Genomic DNA, 19,822 nt, shown 5'->3' with positions numbered 1-19,822 from the left:
TAGCATTGAACTGGTTCACCAAAATGTCAAGATGGGGCAATTTATGAAGTAAGGGAAGTTCAGAATCCAAAAGCATAGAGATGATGCATTTGTGAGTAATAGATCTTTTACATGGCCAAATTAGTTAGGAAGGAACAGGTAATGGGAAGTGAATAGATTAAGACACTAAGAGATTAAGGTATTTGAGGGGCAGTCATTTGTATATTTAAGTCCCCTATTAAAAAGTCAAGACTTGAAGAGAAAGGAAGGGGAATTGACCTGGAGGTCTGGAAAAAACAACTACCACAATTTTGATTGGGTGGTTCATAGACCACAAAAATCTCAAAGGAAAAGAGATTACTGGTGACTGGTTGGGTGAAAATCTGAAGGGTTAAGCCAAGGAGAATGAGTGAAAGTACAAGTACTGTAAAGAGTAGCCACGAAGACTGTCATCAGGGAGGAGAGTCAAGTTTCAGAGATTGCTAAAAGATGGAAAGAGAAAGAGAAGATTTAAGTTGAAGGAAAGTTTGTTTCCTCTGGAATAAACATTCCAAAGGGTACTACAAGGGTTATATAGCATTTTGTTGAGACTTTGGAGAGGGAGGGTTCAGGGAGATAAGGATTTATATAGTAGGGGATGAGGATAAGAGTTTGGATGCAAAGGTTTCACAATAATTGAAATAATTGTTGTTGTTATGTTTATCCTTGAGTAGAAGTTGCTACTCCTCTTCCCAAAAGCACTGACCTCTTAGCTCTTCACAATCAGGATACTATACATTGACTCAAGCATTTTTTTTTTCTGGCTATCCCACATACCTGGAATACATTTTCTCCTCATCCTTATCTACTTTATCTACTGTCTCTGCAGATGTCCTCCAAGCCCCAACTAAAATTCCATCTATTATAAGAAGCTTTCTCCAATCGTTCTTAATTCTTTTTTTTTAAAAGATTTCCTATTTTCCATACACATTGCTTGTTTGTCCTTATTGGGTTACTTACTGTCTCACCCATTAGATCTACAGTTCCTATAAAGTTGGAGGGGTTTTTTTTTGCTTTTATTAATCTCCAATGCTTGTTCTAGAGACTGACATACAATAGGTGCTTAATAAGTGCTTACTAACAATCTTGATGACAAAAGTCCTTTCAACATTGCAAATACTATAAGCTAAAAAATGACATAATAACCAAAACTCAGAAGGTCAAAAACAAAAAGCATAAGCATCACAAAGTAAGAACTAAAGCTCAAAACTTTAGAAAAACATATAAACATATACTAGAACCAGGAAGTTTTAAAGTTACTAGACAGTTTTACCTCTGCAATTTAGAGAATTAATCTACAAAAAGGGGATAGAATTATACTATGTAAATTTTGGGGTTCTTCATGTAATAGCTTAACTAAGTTACTGTCTTCATTAGGGCTCAACATTGTAGAGTTTTTCAAAGAATTAGTATTACAAATGAAGCAACAATCTTAAGCAGTTTCCATCACCAATCAGAAAATGCCATTTTAATGACTAAAGAAAAAAGCATAAATACTAATTTTTCCCTACTCAAGACATAAATCTTCTGACTGACATACTTGCTTTCAATTTGGTTAGTGGTGTTGCTGACAGCATCTCTCAGGATACCATTTTCCTGCTTCAAATGGGTAATTTCTGCTTCCATTTGCTCACGAACTTTCTGAAACTGCAATAAGATTTTTTTTTTATTTTTAAATTACTTGTAAAGGAATGTAAAAACATAAAAGTTACTTCATAGAAACTATATTGTAAAAAGAAAATGGCATCAAAAAACAAGTTCATTTCATACTATCAGTATCAAAAAAGTTAGTCAAAGTATTCATTACAAAATATAAAATTAGTGACATTAATTGACAAATTAAATAGATCCTGATAACAATCATCAGTGTCCTGTTAGATTATACAAAAAGAAGTCATCCTGACAGATTACATGTAAAAAGGAACAATAAAAAAGAGGTAAGTTAATTACACTTAAAAAAAATAACATGGACAGTAAACTAGTATCAATATTCAACTAATAACATAGCAACTAGCTACTTAAAGGAAAGACAAAACTAAATGCTGGGAGAAAAAACAAAACCATTATACAGGGGAATTATCAAGTATTCCTTTCAAAAATAGGAAAATCTAACAAAAATCTCTTCAAGAAAGAAAAGAATCTAAACTGAATTTTAGAAAATTTCGATATGGTGATTCTCTGGTGACAAGTGAAAGGAATATGAAAGAATTATAAATATTTTCCAACTATTCACGTCACCAATATCAAAAACTTCATACATACAAGACTACAAAGTAACTAAAAATATAATCAGTGAAGTGTCTCTGCAGAAAGAAGTCAAATTTAAATGGACAGTAAATAATTTCATCCTTAGAAATTTGGGTTATATCACTTGTACAAAAATATTCATAGCAGCCCTGTTTGTGGTGGCAAGGAATTAGAAACTAAGTGAATGTCCTTCAATTGGGGAATGGCTTAACAAACTGTGGTTATATGTATGTCATAGAACACAACTGTTACATTAAAAACCAGGAGGGATGGGAATTCAAGAAGTCTGGAAGGATTTGCATGAACTAATGCTGAGCAAGATAAGCAGAACCAGAAAAACACTGTACCCTACCTACATGGGGGTAATGATCAACCTTGATGGACTTGCTCATTCCTTCAGTGCAAGAATCAGGGACAATTTGGGGCTATCTGCACTGGAGAATACCAAACTGTATCTAGAGAAAGAATTATGGAGTTTGAACAAAGATCAAAGACTATTATCTTTAAATTGGAAAAAAAAAAACTGTTACCTTATTGTGCAATTTTGCTACCTCTTATACTTTATTTTTCTTCCTTAAGGATATGATTTCTCTCTCATCACATTCAACTAAGATCAATATATATATATATATTTACCATGGAAACAATGTAAAGATTAACAGACTGCCTTCTGTGGAGGGTAGGGGGAAGGAATCAAGAATGGAGGGAGGGGTGGCATAGTGGCGTAGTAGATAAAGCACTGGCCTTGGAGTCAGGAGTACCTGAGTTCAAATCCAGCCTCAGACGCTTAATAATTACCTAGCTGTGTGGCCTTGGGCAAGCCACTTAACCCCACTGCCTTGCAAAATCTAAAAAGAATGGAGGGAAAATTGTAAAACTAAAAATAAATAAAATTTTTCTAAAAAAAAAAAGAAATGTAGGTTATATTTTGTTCTGATTCTTCTATCACAGTGTAACCAATATGGAAATATGTGTAAAACAACTGTATATGTATAACCTATACCGTATTATTTGCTACTCTTGGGTGAGAAGAAAGAAAGAGCATGAAGCAGAAAACTTTACAAACACAAATGTTGAGGGAGTACAGCCAAGATGGTGACAGGAGAAGAGCCTATCTTAGGTGCTCTCTCTCTATAGTATTTCAAAAATCACAAATTTTCAAGAGACAGAAGTCACAGAAAGATCCAGTGAGGCAGTTATCCAGCCCAAAGTAACCTGGAAAATAGTGTAAAGACTCCGCTCCACATGGTTGGAGGGGCGGCCCACCAGAGTGAAGGAACTTCAGCCTCGAAAAGGCAGCCCCAGGGCATTGGGAGCCGGGGCTCAAAGGGGCGGGTGCAGTTCCCTGACCTGCACCCTGGGAAGCACCAGGCACAACTTGGAGGATCAACAGGGAGACCTCTGTCAGAGCAAGCCCGAAGCCCAGCCCTCAGGGCACTCAACAAGCAGAGGTGGCTGTAGCAGCCCAGATCCAGGAAACGGAAACAAGTGGAGCCAGTAAGTAGGACTCCAGAGTCCACTTAGCCTTGAGTGCTCAGCCCACCAAAGGTAGGGGAGTAGAGAGAGTCTTCCAAGCTCTGTCCTCTGTCCCTGGAACAGGACTCTGGGGCCCTGACCACATTCAGATCCTGGTCACATTCTAGCTCCCCTGCCACAGAACAGGGAGCCCCCCCCCCAGCCCCATGGCAAAGGGGTACACTTGTGGCCATTCACAGACCAGGAGAACAGTCAGCCTCACACACTGAGGTCCTTGGGGGGGGGGGGGGGGCTGTGCCAATAATACTCTAAAACTCAGGAGGCATCCCAAAACCAGGCACAGGCTGGGGAACTGAGTAAACAGAGAAAAAAGAGGAACACCATTGAGAAATACATTGTCTATGATCCCAAGAAGGATCAAAATACTCAATCTGAAGATGAAGTAAAAGCTCCTGCATCTAAAGATTCAAAGAAAAATGGAAATTGGGCTCAGGCTATGACAGAGCTCAAAGAAGATTTCAAAAATCAAGTAAGGGAGATAGAAGAAAAATTGGGAAAAGAAATGAGAGAGATGCAGGAAGAACATGAAAAGGTCAGCAGTTTAGTCAAGGAGATCCAAAAAAATGTTGAAGAAAATAACATGTTAAAAACCAGTATAAGTCAAATGTAAAAACAGTTCAAAAAGTTACTGAGGAGAAGAATGCCTTAAAAAGCAGAACTGACCAGATGGAAAAAGAGATAAGAAAGTTCTTTGAGGAAAACAAATCCTTCAGAGGTAGAATGGAACTAAAGGAAGCTACTGACTTTATGAGAAGTCAAGATACAATACTTCAACACTAAAAGAAAGAAAAATTAGAAGCAAATGCAAAACATCTCATTGAAAAAACAACTGATCTGGAAAACAGATTCAGGGAAGATAATTTAAAAATTATTGGGATACCTGAAAAGTCATGATCAGGAAAAGAGCCTTGACCTCATTTTTAAAGAATTCCTACAGAAAAATTGCCCAGATATCCTATAAGCAGAGGGCAAAATAGAAATTGCAAGAATCCACTGATCTCCCCTGGAAAGAAATTCAAAACAACCAACCCCCAGGAATATTATAGCCAAGTTCCAGAACTCCCAAGTCAAAGAGAAAATATTATAAGCAGCCAGAAGCCACAATTCAAATATCAAGGAGCAGCAGTCAGGATCACCCAGGACTTAGCAACAACTACATTAAGGGTTCGTAGGTCTTGGAATATAATATTCTGGAAGGCAAAAGAGTTCGGAATGCAACTGAGAATCAAAACTGAACATCCTCTTCCAAGGGAAAAAGACGGACTTTCAGTGAACCAGGGGAATTTCAACTTTTCCTGTTAAAATGGCCTGAGCTGAACAGAAAGTTTGATCTTCAAATACAGGACTCAGGTGAAGCATAAAGAGTGGAGGAGAAGGGCAAAATATGAGGGACTTAATGATGATGAACTACATGTATTCCTGCATAGAAAAATGATACTAATAATACTCATATGAACCTTCTCATTTAAAAGAGCAGGTAGAAGGAGCTTTCATAGATGAAGCACAGGGGAGAGCTGAATTTGAAGATATGATATGTTGTAAAAATGGAGTCAATGGCTAAAAGGGAAATATAATGGGAGTAAGAGAAAGGAGAGGTGAAATAGGCTAAGATATTTCATATAAGAAGATTTTTTTTTATTGCAATGAGCTACTGCAATGCTATGGAAGGGGAGAAGCCGAGGGGGAATAAGGGAACCTTCACTCTCATCAGAGTTGGCTCAGAGAGGAAACAGCATATACACTCAATGGGGTATAGACATCTAGAGTAAGGAGAGAAGGGGGACAGGGAAGGGGAGAATGTGAGTGATGGAGGAGAGGGCAGAACATGGGGGAGAGTGGTCAGATATAACACATTTTCTGTTTTACTTCTTGCAAGGGGGTGGGATTGGATGGCCTGTCTGGGACCACAGGGCCAGGTAATTCCTGGGCCTTAGGGGTGGTATTTGGGCTCGGGGCCTCTTGGTCCCAGGGCCAATGATCAGTCTGCTGTGCCACTCAACTACCCTACAGCACATTTAAGAAAAGGGGCAGAATGAAAGGAGAGAGAAAATATAGTATATGGTAGTGGGGAAGTACTAATGGAGGGAGTTGTGATCAGCAATGGCAACAGTGGAAAAATATGGAAGTAGCTTCTGTGATGGACTTATTCTAAAGAATGTGATCCACCCACAACAGAGCTGGTAGTGTTGGAACACAGACTGAAGCACATTTTTCTATTATTATTTTTTTTCTCTTTCCTTTATTGCTCATGAGGGTCTATATTTTGGGGAGAGGAGGGGGTATTATGTTTACTCTTAAACAAAAATATTTTAGTAATGTATATAAAAAAACATCATTTGCACAAAAATAAATAAATAAAATGCTAGAAAAATATACCTAATATACTTTAAAAAAAGATATTGGACACATAAAAGAATGGTTTGGAGGGAAAAAATGTTGAAAATTAGCTCTACATATCAGAAAAATAAATAAATAAGTGTATAAATAAATGAAGCTGTGGGTCATGATTGTACATGATAACCTATATCAGACTGCTTACTAACTTGGAGAGGGGAGAGGAAAGGTTAAGGAGGGCATAAAATTTGTAACTCAAAATTTAAAAAAAAAAAATGTTGGGGACAGCTAGGTGGCGCAGTAGATAAAACACCGGCCCTGGAGTCAGGAGTACCTGAGTTCAAATCTGATCTCAAACACTTAATAATTACCTAGCTGTGTGGCCTCGGGCAAGCCACTTCACCCTATTGCCTTGCAAAAAACCTAAGAAAAAAAATAAACATTGGAAACTATCTTTACATAACTGGAAAAAATTTACTCTTAAGATAAAAAAAAAATGGGTTAAAGATGGACTCAATACAGAACGAAACATTTTTTGTCTTTTTTTCTCCTCAGAACACCGTTAATGCGAAAGTTTGTTCTACACGGTTTCATATCTATAATAGATTTTTCATTTTTTGTCTTCCTAATGGATTGGAAGGTGGTAGATAGAGAATCTGAAACTGAAAATAAAATTGAGGAAAATAATTTTTTCAAGCAAAAAAATAGGCAGTGGCATTGGGGAAAGAGGAGGTGGTGGAGGGAAAAAAGTGAAGGGCGAAGATTCACTCTACTCTTAAAAGTAAATAAACATTAACATTATGAGAAGAAACATGAAATTAAAATAATCTCCAAAATTTCAAATTAAAATTTTCCAATATACCAGTAGAAAAGTAACAGAAGGAACAACAAAAAAACAGGAAGTAGCTAGTGGTAAAATGGATAGAGAAATGAGCCTAGATTCAAGATCAAAATTCAGATCCAAATTTAGACACTAACTAGCTGTTTGACTTTGAGAAAGTCACTAAATTTCTGCCTCGGTTTCTTCAAAACTGAAAATAGATTAATAATAAAAACAGTACCTCAGAGGGCTATTATGAAGTCTTAAGATTAGATAGATAGATAGATAGATATAGATATATAATACATATGTCTTGAATCCCTTTCCACATGGAACAATAAATATTAGATATTCCAACAGGACTTTCCGTTTAGTCCCATTTGATTTCCAAGCAATGTAAATATACCTTCATCTGCATCTGCTGAGCCTCTTGATACCCAACATGTATTTTGTTCTGTAAAACATTAAGTTCCTTTTCTAAAGTACCAATTCGTTCTTTCATCCTTGTTATAACCATGTTACTTCTGTCCTTCTCTGTCATCATCTCCTAAAATTGTGAATCAAGAAAATGGAAGGGTTTTTTTTTCAATTAAAAGCAAAAAAGAATCATATTTTTAAAATAGTAAATTTAAGCAAAACAAACAAAATCTGAAATGGTAAATACCAACAGCAAACCTACAATCAACACAATGGCTTTTTAACTATGTACGTTATCTGTTATTATAAGCTATTCTGCATGTAATTTTTACCAATTCATTTTTTCAATTACATTCTATAGGCCATAAGATGGGTCAGTCCTTCCTGGATTGGCTAATAAGGTGGTTTAAAATCCTAACAATTAATTATCTTTCCTCTTTCTAGAATAAGAGATAAGAGATAGAGAAATGGCCTCCCAAACAGGTTCATGTCCTGCCCCTGATCCATCAGGGCTTCTGTGACCTTAAAAAAGCATTGAACTTTTGGGCAGTTGTCTAAATAGAAGGAATTTGCTCATCTGTAGCTTTCTATACCAATGAAATAAGTACTCTTTTCCCTTTACCATTTTTATATTTCACCCAATATTTTTCTCAAGTGTATTTTCTAAATATTAAAATTACACATGGACTACTAGCATTTGGTTCAAAAGGCACTAAAACTTTTTATATGCATATAAATTTAAGTAAAATATGAATACCTAAGGATACTAGTTCAATTTACTCAGACTCTTCAATGAACTCTACAGTCTTTCCACAAAAATTATCCTTCAGAAAGATATGTGATAGTAGGATCCTTTCTTAACTAGTCAAAATGAAACTTTTAATAATTAAACCAATTTTTTCCTACTCTTGACTCAAGTTACTGCACCAGATAGTTTACTGACAATGAGTTTAGTTATTTACTGCTTCATTCATCCTACATTAAATCTCAAAAGGAATGGAAAAATTAGACATTTCTCTAAAATTCTTTCCACAAGGCATAACCAATTCAGTTTCATTTTAAAAGAGATCACTTTTATGTTCAACATGTTTTAAACTAAAGTTTTTTAATTTTGTTTCATGTAAATTGAACATCATTATCAGAATGACCAATACTGACCCCCAAAGAAAAAATAAAGATTTAAGTCCTTAAAGTAAGGACTTTGGGGGGGGGAGCAGAAGTGGAAGACTACAGGAATAAAATGTCAGATTTGGTTGGTGTGTTGCTTATGCTTATCATTTGGGGCAAATCATTTAGCCTACCTAGACCTCAGCCTCCTCATCCATAAAAGAAGTGTGGAATTAGATGACTTCTATTTTGTCTATTTTGCTAAACTGCCTCCCCACCCCCTTTTATATTCTTTTTCACAAAGAATAGCTCTAAAGAACAGGGAAGAGAATATGCAAAAAACCGAAGGTAAAGTAAAAGTAAAACACATCAATAAAAATAATTAAATATATAAATTGACCTTCTATTACACTAACAAAATATTTGTCAAACAAACTCCTACAAATTTTTTTCCTGTTGTTTCCTAACTGATTTTGGAAGCTACAATTAAAGAATAAAAACTAACAATGTGCTGACATTTCTCTCAGAAATGATTTGAACAAATTGGGAGTTTTGTTACTCCATAACAACAAATTACACACCAAATTCCATTAATAAATACCAATGATATGTCCACATTCCAATGTAATAGAAATTAATTTTATTTATATTAAAAAATTAAATTAAAAAACTCAAGTCAGAGGAACATTATGAAACACAACTAAAACCCAAAATATACTAACAATTTCATGAATTCAGTATATATTAACAATATCATTAAGTACAAAGATTTAATAAATTTAAAAAAGAAAATGTTCTTTATTTTTCAAATGCCTCAATAAACAAAATAAAACTTTAAACTGCTGCCTAATTCTTAGAGAAGGTTCCTAGTCTGGCTCTCTTGAAGTTACTGGGGTACTCAGAGTAGAATTACTGTACCTGAGCTAACTGCTTGCACTGATCCTTTGCAATAACAGCATCTTCTTTCACAGCAGCAAGTAACTTCTCTTTCTCTTGAAGTTGGTGTAAAACTGCTGCTACTTCAGCTTTATTAGACTAGAATAAAAGAAGATCATGATTTCTTAAAGAATTCCAACAAACATATTAGAATGAAAGAAGTGGATCATGATTTCTTAAAAGAATTCCTACAGTTACACCTAAAACCAGCAATAGTGAAAGGTCTCTTATTGTCATTTCAGAGGTTGATAATCGAATATATAGTTCAGAAATTAATCTTCATAGTCAACCGGATGTCATCTAATCCCAAAGGATAATCAAACTAGGACACATTCTATAACCAATGATTCACACACCAAAAAAACTTTAAAAATTGTTTAAACAAAAATAGATGTCTACTTCTTCATTGTTGAAAGAAGGGAGTTTACAAGTAAAAACCAGGGCCCTTATTAACAGCTTTAAAAAAACCAAATCAACTAGCACCAACAGAAGTCCCCATTAAATCAAAGACTGAATAGCAAATCAGAGGGAAATTGAACTTACTACTGTATGACAACAGTAACCAAAATGGAATAACATAACATATTTCATTTCTAATAGTAAATGTTCTCATCTCTCTAGGTTTTCAAATCACTACTCTCTCCCAATTCTTTTCCTACCTGACTGCTCCTTCTGCCTCCTCTGCTGGATACTCATGCAGATGGCACCTTCTAACTGTAGGTGTTCCTCAGGGTTCTGCCCTGGGCTCTCTTCTTTTTTCCCTCTAGATTACTTCACTTGGGGATCTCAGCAGCTCCCACAGATTTCATTGTTTGTCACTCATTTCTGTCATATGTCTCTTATTTAAACCTTTTGGGGTTTTCTTGGCAGATAATAGAGTGGTTAACCATTTCCTTCTCCAACTCAAATTATAGATGAGGAAAAAGAGACTCACAGGGTTAAATGACTTGACCAGAATCACACAGCTAAGTGTCTGAGGCCAGATTTTTAACTCAGGAAGATGAGTTTCCTGCCTCCAGGCCCAGTACTCTTCATTTACTTTTTGCAATTCCTTTTCCAATTGGTCAATTCTATTTTTGCAAGAGTTTTCCATTTGACAAATTGAGGTTTTAAGAGAATTATTTATGAACAACCCAAAGAGTCCAGCTATTGAGATAAAAACTCCCTCTTTGATAAAAACTGCTGGGATAATTGGAAGTTAGTATGGAAGAAACTTAGATTAGACCAACACCTAACACCCTTTACCAAGATAAGATCCAAATGGTTACAGGACTTAGACATAAAAAAAATACTATAAGCAAATTAGAAGATCAAGGACTAGTTTACCTGTCAGATCTATGGAAAGAGGAACAGTTTATGACTAAGGAAGACTTGGAGAACATCACCAAAAACCAACTAGATGATTTCAATTACATTAAATTAAAAGGCTTTTGCACAGATAAAACCACTGTAACCAAGATCAAAAGAAATGTAGTAAATTGAGAAACAATCTTTACAACTAATGATTCTGACAAAGGACTCATTTCTAAAATATACAGAGAACTGAGTCATATTTTTAAAACAAAAAGCCATTCCCCAATTGACAAATGGTCAAAGGATATGCAAAGGCAATTTACAGATGAGGAGATCAAAGCAATCCATAGCCATATGAAAAATTGCTCTAAATCATTACTTATTAGAGAAATGCAAATTAAAGCTTCTCTGAGGTACCACCTCACACCTCTCAGAGACTGATCAATATGACCAGAAAGGATAATGATCATTGTTGGGAGGGTTGTGGGAAATCTGGGACACTATTACACTGTTGGTGGAGCTGTGAACTCATCCAACCTTTCTGGAGAGAAATTTGGAACTACGCCCAAAGGGTAACAAAAATGAGCATACCCTTTGACCCAGCGATACCACTGCTGGGTCTATACCCTGAAGAGATGATGAAAAAGGGTAAAAATAACAGTTTTACAAAAATATTTATAGCAGCCCTGTTTGTGGTGGCAAAGAATTAGAAATCAAGTAAATGTCCTTCAATTGGGGAATGGCTTAACAAACTGGTATATGTACATCATGGAACACTATTGTTCTATTAGAAACCAGGAGGGACGGGATTTCAGGGAAGCCTGGAGGGATTTGCATGAACTGATGCTGAGTGAGATGACCAGAACCAGAAAAACACTTTACACCCTAACAGCAACATGGCAGTGATGATCAACCCTGATGGACTTGCTCATTCCATCAGTGCAACAAATCAGGAACAATTTTGGGCTTTCTGCAAAGGAGAGTGCCATCTGTATCCAGATAAAGAGCTGTGAAATTTGAACAAAATTCAAGGATTATTCTCTCTAATTTAGAAAAAAGAGCAGCTATCTTATTGTCTGATCTTGTTAACTCTTATAACAAGACTTCTTGTCTCTTCTTTAAGGATATGATTTCTCTCTCATCACACTCAATTTGGATCAATGTACAACATGGAAACAAAGTAAAGACTGACAGATTGCTTTCCGTGGGGGGTGGGGGGTGGGGGGTGGGGGAGGGAAGTAAGATTGGGGGGAAAATTGTAAAACTCAGTATCTTTAATAAAAAAAAAGAGAATTATTTAGTTGTCTCATGGGTTTAATTACTATTTCTAAAATGATTCTCAAATCTATGTATCCTGCCACAATCTCTCAACTAATCTCCAATCTAATATGTCCAACTGCCTCTCAGACATCCTAAACTGCAAATTCAGTAGATATCTTAAACTCACTATGTTCAAAAGAGAATTCATTATCTCTCCAGGAAAAACCTTTCTCTCAGTCTTCCCTATCACTCTAGAGGGCAACAACAGCCTCCCATTTCCTCAGATTCAAAACCTAAGAGTCATCCTTGACTCTTTATTGTCTTTCATCATCCCCCCACCCCCAAGCTACTGCCAAGACCTGTTGATATCACCTGTGCAACATCTTTCAAATATGCCTCCTGCTCTTCTCTGACACTGAGATCACTAGTGAAGGCCTTCATCGCCTCATATCTGGATTAGTGTAATAGCTTCTTGAGACGTCAGTCTGCCTCAAGTCTCCACTCACTCCAATTCAGCCTCCCTATAACACCACTCAAGTGATCTGATAAAATGCAGGACACAGCATGTTGCTCCCTACTCAATAAACTCTACTAGTTCTTCCTCCAGAAGAAAATACAAAAATTCTCTGGTCAGCATTAAAGCCCTTTATAACCTAGTCCCCTCCTACTTTTCTAGTTTTCTTATACCTTACTCCTTAATACTTAGTCTTACAGTCTCTGCTGGTCTACAAATAAGACCTTCCATGTCTCCATTCTGAACATTTTCTTTGACTATCTTCCAAGTCTGCAATGTTCTCTCTCTCCTTATCTCTCTCTCCTGGGTTCCCGGGCTTCCTTTACAACTAAACTCCTACCTTCTTTACCAAGCCTTTCCCAATCTCTCTTAATTCTGTTCCTTTCTTCTTTGTTACTTCCTATTTATCGTGTGTGTGTGTGTGTGTGTGTGTGTGTGTGTGTGTGTGTATAAAAGTTTATTTACATGTTGCCTCCTCAAGTAGATTGTAAGTTCCTTGAAGGCATGATTGTCTTTTTTGCCTCTTTGTGATTCTGCAAGGCCTAGCACATAGTTGGCTATGTTTAATACTAAATTAAATGTTATTGATAAATGTTTACTGATTGATGTTACCAATACTTTACTTATAGTTTTTTAAAATATATTTTAATTGGTCTTTTTAGATATTTCCTACATTTCCCACTATATACCTGTACAATACTGCTACAACCTGTACAACATTGGCAAAATATTACAGAAGATGATGAGATTATGAAAGCAACAATATTTCACTGAACAATGATAAGTAATGGAAAAGGGAGAGAAAGGATGCTGAGTTTAGAATGGGTTGCAGGTAAGCCAAATTGCCCCAAGAAACTTTATAGAGAAAACAAGAACAATTTCACTTCCCAATGGAACAAATGTGCCAGCATTTCTACAGTGAGCTTGTTTCAGCTAACATGGTACAATGAAAAGAGCACTGGCTTTGATGACAGAGGATCTGAGTTCAAATCTTGTTTCTGATGTTTATTTTTTGGGCAAATAATTTAGTCTACCTAGGCCTCGGCTTCCTCATCTGTAAAATAAGTGTGGAATTAGATGAGTTCTCATTTTGTCTACTTTCCTATGATCTACTGCAAAGGAACCACCATAGTTAGACTCCATAGATTCCCTTTCTAATATCTGAATATAACATTGTGATGTGGACAAGAGAATACTATACTTGGAATCCTTAGACCTGGGTACAATTCCTGGCTCTAATTCTCACTAGTCGTGTCAAATTCAATTCATGTTTGAATCCAAATTCCCTAATCTGCAAAATGGGCACAAAAATATATTCAATACCTAACCTATGGGGACATCACAAGGAATTAATCTTGTAAAACTTCAATGAAAAAAGTGGTAATGATTAAGATTTATGTTTATTATCATTTATTTCTTGTTACTGACAAACTCAAGCATTCCATATACAAATACAAGATATTAAAAGAAAACTGGACATGTTTTATATACATAGCCTATTTTTTCCAAATAAATAAAAAAAATTCAACAATTTCAAAGCTGCTGCTTGATTTCTCTCCCTCTGAATTTTATTCAGTTTTACTCTGTGCATGGATTTATTTTAAAGTATTTCAATGGTTCTTTTCTTCTTTTTCTTGGCATTACTATCACTTAGACTTCCTGTTCTAAAAAAAAACCACATGTCAAAAAAACCTCCCTCACAGCTAATAAGCATAATAAAATAAAACAAAACTATATATTGGTCAATTCTGAAAATTACACCTCTGATTTATCATCAATTTCAGGAAGTGTTTTATGTTTTATGATCAGTCCCCTAGAGTTGTGGTTGGTCAATGAATTGGTCAGGTTTAAGAATTACATGACATGGGGGCAGGTAAGTGGTGCAGTGGATAGAGCACCTGCCCAGGAGTCCGGAGGACCTGAGTTCAAATCCAGCCTCAGACACTTAATAATTACCTAGCCACGTGGCCTTGGGCAACCATTGCCTTGATATAAAAGGGAAAAAAAAGAATGACATGACATTTAAAAAGATAAAATTAGAAACAGTAGCTATACCTGACCAAATACAGTATATATAAAGCAAATCCATGCAGAGGAGAGTTTAAAAGATATGTGTAATTCACAGTTAAGAGGAGACTATTCTAAAAAAAAAAGTTCACTAATTCTATGCTTGCTACCCTTTCCTCTTCCCTGACAAAGAAGGCAACTGATAAGATTACTAATTTCAAAATTAGTAATATCTACTTTCTAATTTCTATAAAAACATTTGAGCATAGTATATGCAGTCAAAATAAGAATGAAACAAAAGAAGGCAATATCCAAGGATATTTGCATTACTTTCTACAACAAATTGCATCTTGAGAATCATACGGGTGATAAGAGATATTGAGAATGTAATATACTATTGATTACTAATGAATTTGAGTCATTGCAGCAAAATATAGTCCAAGGAGCTTTTCTTCAAACAAATATTCTCTTGTCCATGTCAAAAATTCAATTGCTGATAAAGATAACAATATTCCAAATAGAGAAATCAAGTGTAGTATAAAACAAACATGCTTACAGAAGTCCAAACAAATTCCTTTACAGCCAGACCTCTACACATTATTTCCCAGCCAACAAAACAAAACCAAGGCACTAAGAGCATATACAATCACCTCCTATTTAGCTCTGCTTCATGTTTTGACTTCTATCAGAATGTAGAATAGGAAATCATATTGCTTTCTGGTATTTGCATTCTTAGTTCTTAGCACTAAGTGCCGACGGGCTCATGGTAAGAACATGATAAATGCTTTACTCTATTTATACAAGGTATTGGATTAGAAGGTTCCAATAAAAATAAAAAGAGCCCTAAAATGTTAGATTTTTGCAATTTGGACTTATTTTTCTGGCAATAACTGCTTAAATGAATATACTTTGAAATGTCTATTATTAGTCACAAATGGACAATTCTACATATCTAGAAGTATTGAAATTTTTCTTTTGCTCTTAACTATATTCTGGAAAGCTAGATGATACAACAGATAAAGTGCCAGGCATGGAATCAGGAAGACTCATCTTTCTTAATTCAAATCTTCAACTACTTAAAACACTTACTCACTGTGTGACCCTGGGTAAGTCACTTAATTCTCTACTTGTCTCAGCATCCTCATCTATAAAATGAGCTGGAGAAGAAAATGGCAAACTACTCCACTAACTTCACCAAGAAAACCTCAAATGGGATCAGGAAAAGTCGACATGACCGAAGAACTCAAGACTCAAGAACAATAATATATGTTCTACATCAAAATTAATCTTTAAATAATATAACCCTGATTAATAGGAGAAAAAAATGTATAGTTTAAGAAGTAGTCTTTGGGTTAGTAAAAGTAAAAACAGACTTAACTGGCTTGCTCACATGTGAAAATTGTAGGGGAAACCCCTTCCAGGAATATATACCCCAAACATAAGCTTACCTTCTTTAAAGCATCTTGTACAGCACCAGACTTCTCCTTTAACAGGTCTACAATACAAAGAGCCTCAGTTTCAGAGAATATCATAGTCTTCAGGGAAAGAAGGAAATCCTTAAATTTCACTTCTGCATTTTCTAAAATGAAGAAAGGTAGTTTTGACAAATAAGCAGCTATATGGCATAATTCAAAAAGACCAAACTCAAATGGGAAAAATAAAGTAGCAATGAATTTGGGGATCCATTATAAACTGCTACTTAAATAGTAACTTTAACGTACTATAGGAAATAAATTTCTCAAATCTGGATGAGACTACATAAAATTATTTAAGGATTAAGTAGTAAATGCTATCTTTTATGACAAAAATCAAAGACAGTAAATGCAAATAATTTCAGAAAGAAAAACCTTTATAGACATTCTACACTTAAATGCCCATAGATGTCAACATCTGCTTGACACCTTATCTTTCTGCTGTTGGATCTCCTATCATCCACTGAAACCATTAAACCTTCCCCAATAAAGAGTCCCTTCCCCATTCATCTCCCAAATGGTTTGCTCAAACCCTAGGCTCAGGCATGCTTGGGATTTACACAACCTATTAATATAATAATTCTTAAATTTATTTTTCAAATAAGTCTTTATGGATGACCAAAACAAAACCAAAAACTTGAACAAGTCACTAAAGTCTCTTTTTCTCAGCTCCTCATCTACAAAATCAGTTTGGATTGGTAACTCCCAAGACTCCTTTTTCCAGCCCTAATATGACACAAGAATCTATGACATCATTGTTAGCTTTGATTCTATGTCTAATGTATTATGTAACAGTATAGCAGAAAAGTTTTAAGGAGACTAAAATTAATCTGTTAATTTTTAATTACCTTTATCAGTTTCATTTTTCAGTTTTTTAGTTCCTGTTTTTTGGATCCCTTCTGCTTGATCACTTTTAACCAAATCAATCACTTCTTTTTTATCAGCTGCAGAATTTGGGTCAGAATTATCCATCAAAGAAGTATAAGAACTTGAGTGACTATGAGGTTCATCCACCACAGCTGTATGTAAATTTAACAAATCAATGCTTTTTAGTGTAAATTAAAAGTTGAAGTAAAGAATGCAATTTAAGGAAAATACATGATATATATTAAAATTTTACATTTCTAGGTGATACTGTTTGTACAAGGTAGTTTATATCTTTTCTTAATATTTCATGTCTATATCAATAAATTCACATTATCAGTACAAGGTTACTCAAAACTAAAAGCTTTAAAAAACAATATTTTACCATTATCAGTTTTTTGTTTCTTTGATGAATTTTTCTTTTTTCCAGATCCACTCTCTTTACTCTCCTGGTGGAGGGGTAATGATTCTTGCTTTTTGGTAGGTAACAAAACCACCTCAATTTTTTTATCCTGGTCATCTAAAAAAGATGGTCATTAATGTATAACATAAAACAATAAAGATTTAAGTAAGCTACAGTCAGTCCAAAATTAATTCTATATACTAGATTTTTTTCAATATTTCATATCATCTGTGTTCATATCCCTTTAAGGAGCATAGTACTTCTCAATAATACCTGCAGGTAGACTATAAAAATTAATGATCCTTGAATCAGACCTAGATTCAAGTTTTGGCTCTGATACTTACCAGTCATATAGACTAAGGGGAAATCAGTCAGAGAATTCATTTCCACTTATACAGAGATTTGCAATAATACTATTTGTATTTCCAATCTAAGAATTATGAAGAAAGTGATTTGTAAATCTTTAAGTCCTGCATAAATGTGAATTATCTTACATTTGTATTTTTAAGAACTGAGAGTCTATCAAAATCTGACATTTATCCAAATGTCAAAGAATAATTCCAAGACACCAAGAAAAATATATTCCAAAAACTGGAATTATACTCAGTAAATAAGACTAATGAGGTCAGAATCATTTGTGATATTTAAAAAAGATCTCGAATCTTTATTTCTTTCTCAATAAATAAAAATATCTTTACATTTTATTACCAAACTATTACTAAAAATAATGCTGGACTTATAGCTGTAAGATCTGTGATACAATCTTTTAACTCTGTCATTTATTACCTATGACATTGGGCAAATCAACAATGTATAGAATCTTCAATTTCTTCACCTATAAAATGGGATGATAATATACCACCAACCTCACATGGCTGTTATGAGATTCAAATAGAGATAAAGGAGCTGACAGAGGTATGTCTTCTTACCCTTCCCTCTGGTCTTAGGAAAAGAGTTACCCATATTCCTTTTCCTTTTACCTTTCTTGCTCTATCTTGATCCTATTCATTAATTTTTGCTTCCTTCAGGACCCTGTTCTAATAGTCAGCTCCTTTCTCTCCTGCATCCTGAAGTCCTTCCTTTTCAATAGCCTCAATTCTCCTTTTGTTTCTTGATTTTTTTCTAAAGTTTCTCTACTCCACCTAACAGCTCTTTTAAGTTTCCAATCACTTCCTAACCAAATCTGATAGTCTTTTTTCTTTCTCCAACCTCTGCACCATCTGATATTGTTGAAATTTCCTCCTGATGAACAGAGCTTTCTTCCTTACCTTGTCTTCAGAAAAGATTATTTTTTTTTACACCTCTATAACTACTTTTTCCTTTCCAAATCCCTTATGTAGACATTTCACAGGGTTGGTTGTTTGTTTTTTTTCTGGATAGTCTATCTCTTGGTAATATAACTCAGTCCTAAGGTTTCAACTACGATCTTTAATATAGCATTCAAATCTATGCCTATTATCTCTAATACTGCTTGCAATCAACCATGGGATATCTTTCAATGTATTCAATACTATATTCATGATTTCTCCCCCTTAAACCTGCTACTACTTCTGATTCCACTAAGATCTGTGGCACCACTACTTACACTGCTCTTTCTTCTTCACCCATCTTATTCATTCTTTTATCAAATCTCTCAATTCTACCTTAACATTTTTTCCATCAATCCTTCCCTTGGTCTATTCCCATTGCCATCATAATTTTACAAACCCTCATCTCCATCCATCTACTCAAATCCAGCTTAAGATACTTTTCTAACCATATGACCCTGAGCAAGTCCTTTAAAGTTCTAATCTGAGTTTCCCCAACCGTAAAATGTGGGAAACTAAAAAAAAAAAAAAAAAATGTGGGAAACTACCCCACAGGGTTGTGAAGATCAAATAAATTATTTGTAAAGAGTTTAGCACAATGGCTGGTAGACAGGAGGTAGTATTTCAATGCCTATTCCTTTCCCCTTCCCTACACCGTAGCACTACACACAGATTTTGCTGGTTTTACTCTCTCACCTGTCTGCCAGGCTCTAAGTACTAAGAAACCTATGAAAACAAAACAATTTCAAAGGAGGAAACAAGGACATGTAAAAATAGAGACAGTATAAAGTGTGTGGATGTATATCTATGTCTATAGATCTGTCTAAATATAGACCTATATAAACTTCATATATATAGACACAAACATGTCCATATGTACATGTGTGCATATGCACACATATATTTATTTAAACATAGAAGCACAGGCACAAAGTGGTTAAAAACAAGGTAGTTTATAAGGGAGAAATTAGTTTTTAGCAGAAATCAGGAAAGGATTCATGCAGAAGATGGAACCTGAGCGGCATCTTAAAAGTCAATTTTTTGTTTTGATTTGTTTTGTTTTGATTTTTTCAAGGCAATGGGGTTACCCAAGGTTACACAGATAATTATTAAGGGTCTGAAGCCGAATTTGAACTCAGGTCCCCCTGACTCCAGGGCCAGTGGACCACTATCCACTGTGCCATCTAACTGTCCTAAAAATCATTTTTTTTTATTTTTGCAAGGCAAATGGGGTTAAATGGCTTGCCCAAGGACACACAGCTAGGTAATTATTAAGTGTCTGAGACC

General features: G+C 35.1%; 1 protein-coding gene across 13 annotated transcripts in view; it reads right to left on the bottom strand.

Moving 5' to 3' along the window:
* KTN1 (kinectin 1) overlaps window positions 1-19,822 on the bottom strand; it is a 524,036-nt gene that overhangs the window by 473,353 nt on the left and 30,861 nt on the right. For all 13 annotated transcript variants that reach the window (XR_012478212.1, XM_074235885.1, XM_074235873.1 and 10 more), the window contains exons 3-8: window positions 17,211-17,345; window positions 16,810-16,980; window positions 15,938-16,068; window positions 9,398-9,514; window positions 7,362-7,502; window positions 1,559-1,665 (exon numbers count right to left, since the gene is read on the bottom strand). Coding sequence is in view for 12 of the 13 variants with exons in the window: in XM_074235885.1 (XP_074091986.1) it covers window positions 1,559-1,665; window positions 7,362-7,502; window positions 9,398-9,514; window positions 15,938-16,068; window positions 16,810-16,980; window positions 17,211-17,345 (802 nt within the window). In the remaining variant the exon portion in view is untranslated. The remainder of the gene's footprint in view (window positions 1-1,558; window positions 1,666-7,361; window positions 7,503-9,397; window positions 9,515-15,937; window positions 16,069-16,809; window positions 16,981-17,210; window positions 17,346-19,822) is intronic.

This window comes from Macrotis lagotis, chromosome 4 (assembly GCF_037893015.1).
Source record: "Macrotis lagotis isolate mMagLag1 chromosome 4, bilby.v1.9.chrom.fasta, whole genome shotgun sequence".
NCBI lineage: Eukaryota > Metazoa > Chordata > Mammalia > Peramelemorphia > Peramelidae > Macrotis > Macrotis lagotis.
This window is presented reverse-complemented; position numbering and strand designations above follow the sequence as displayed.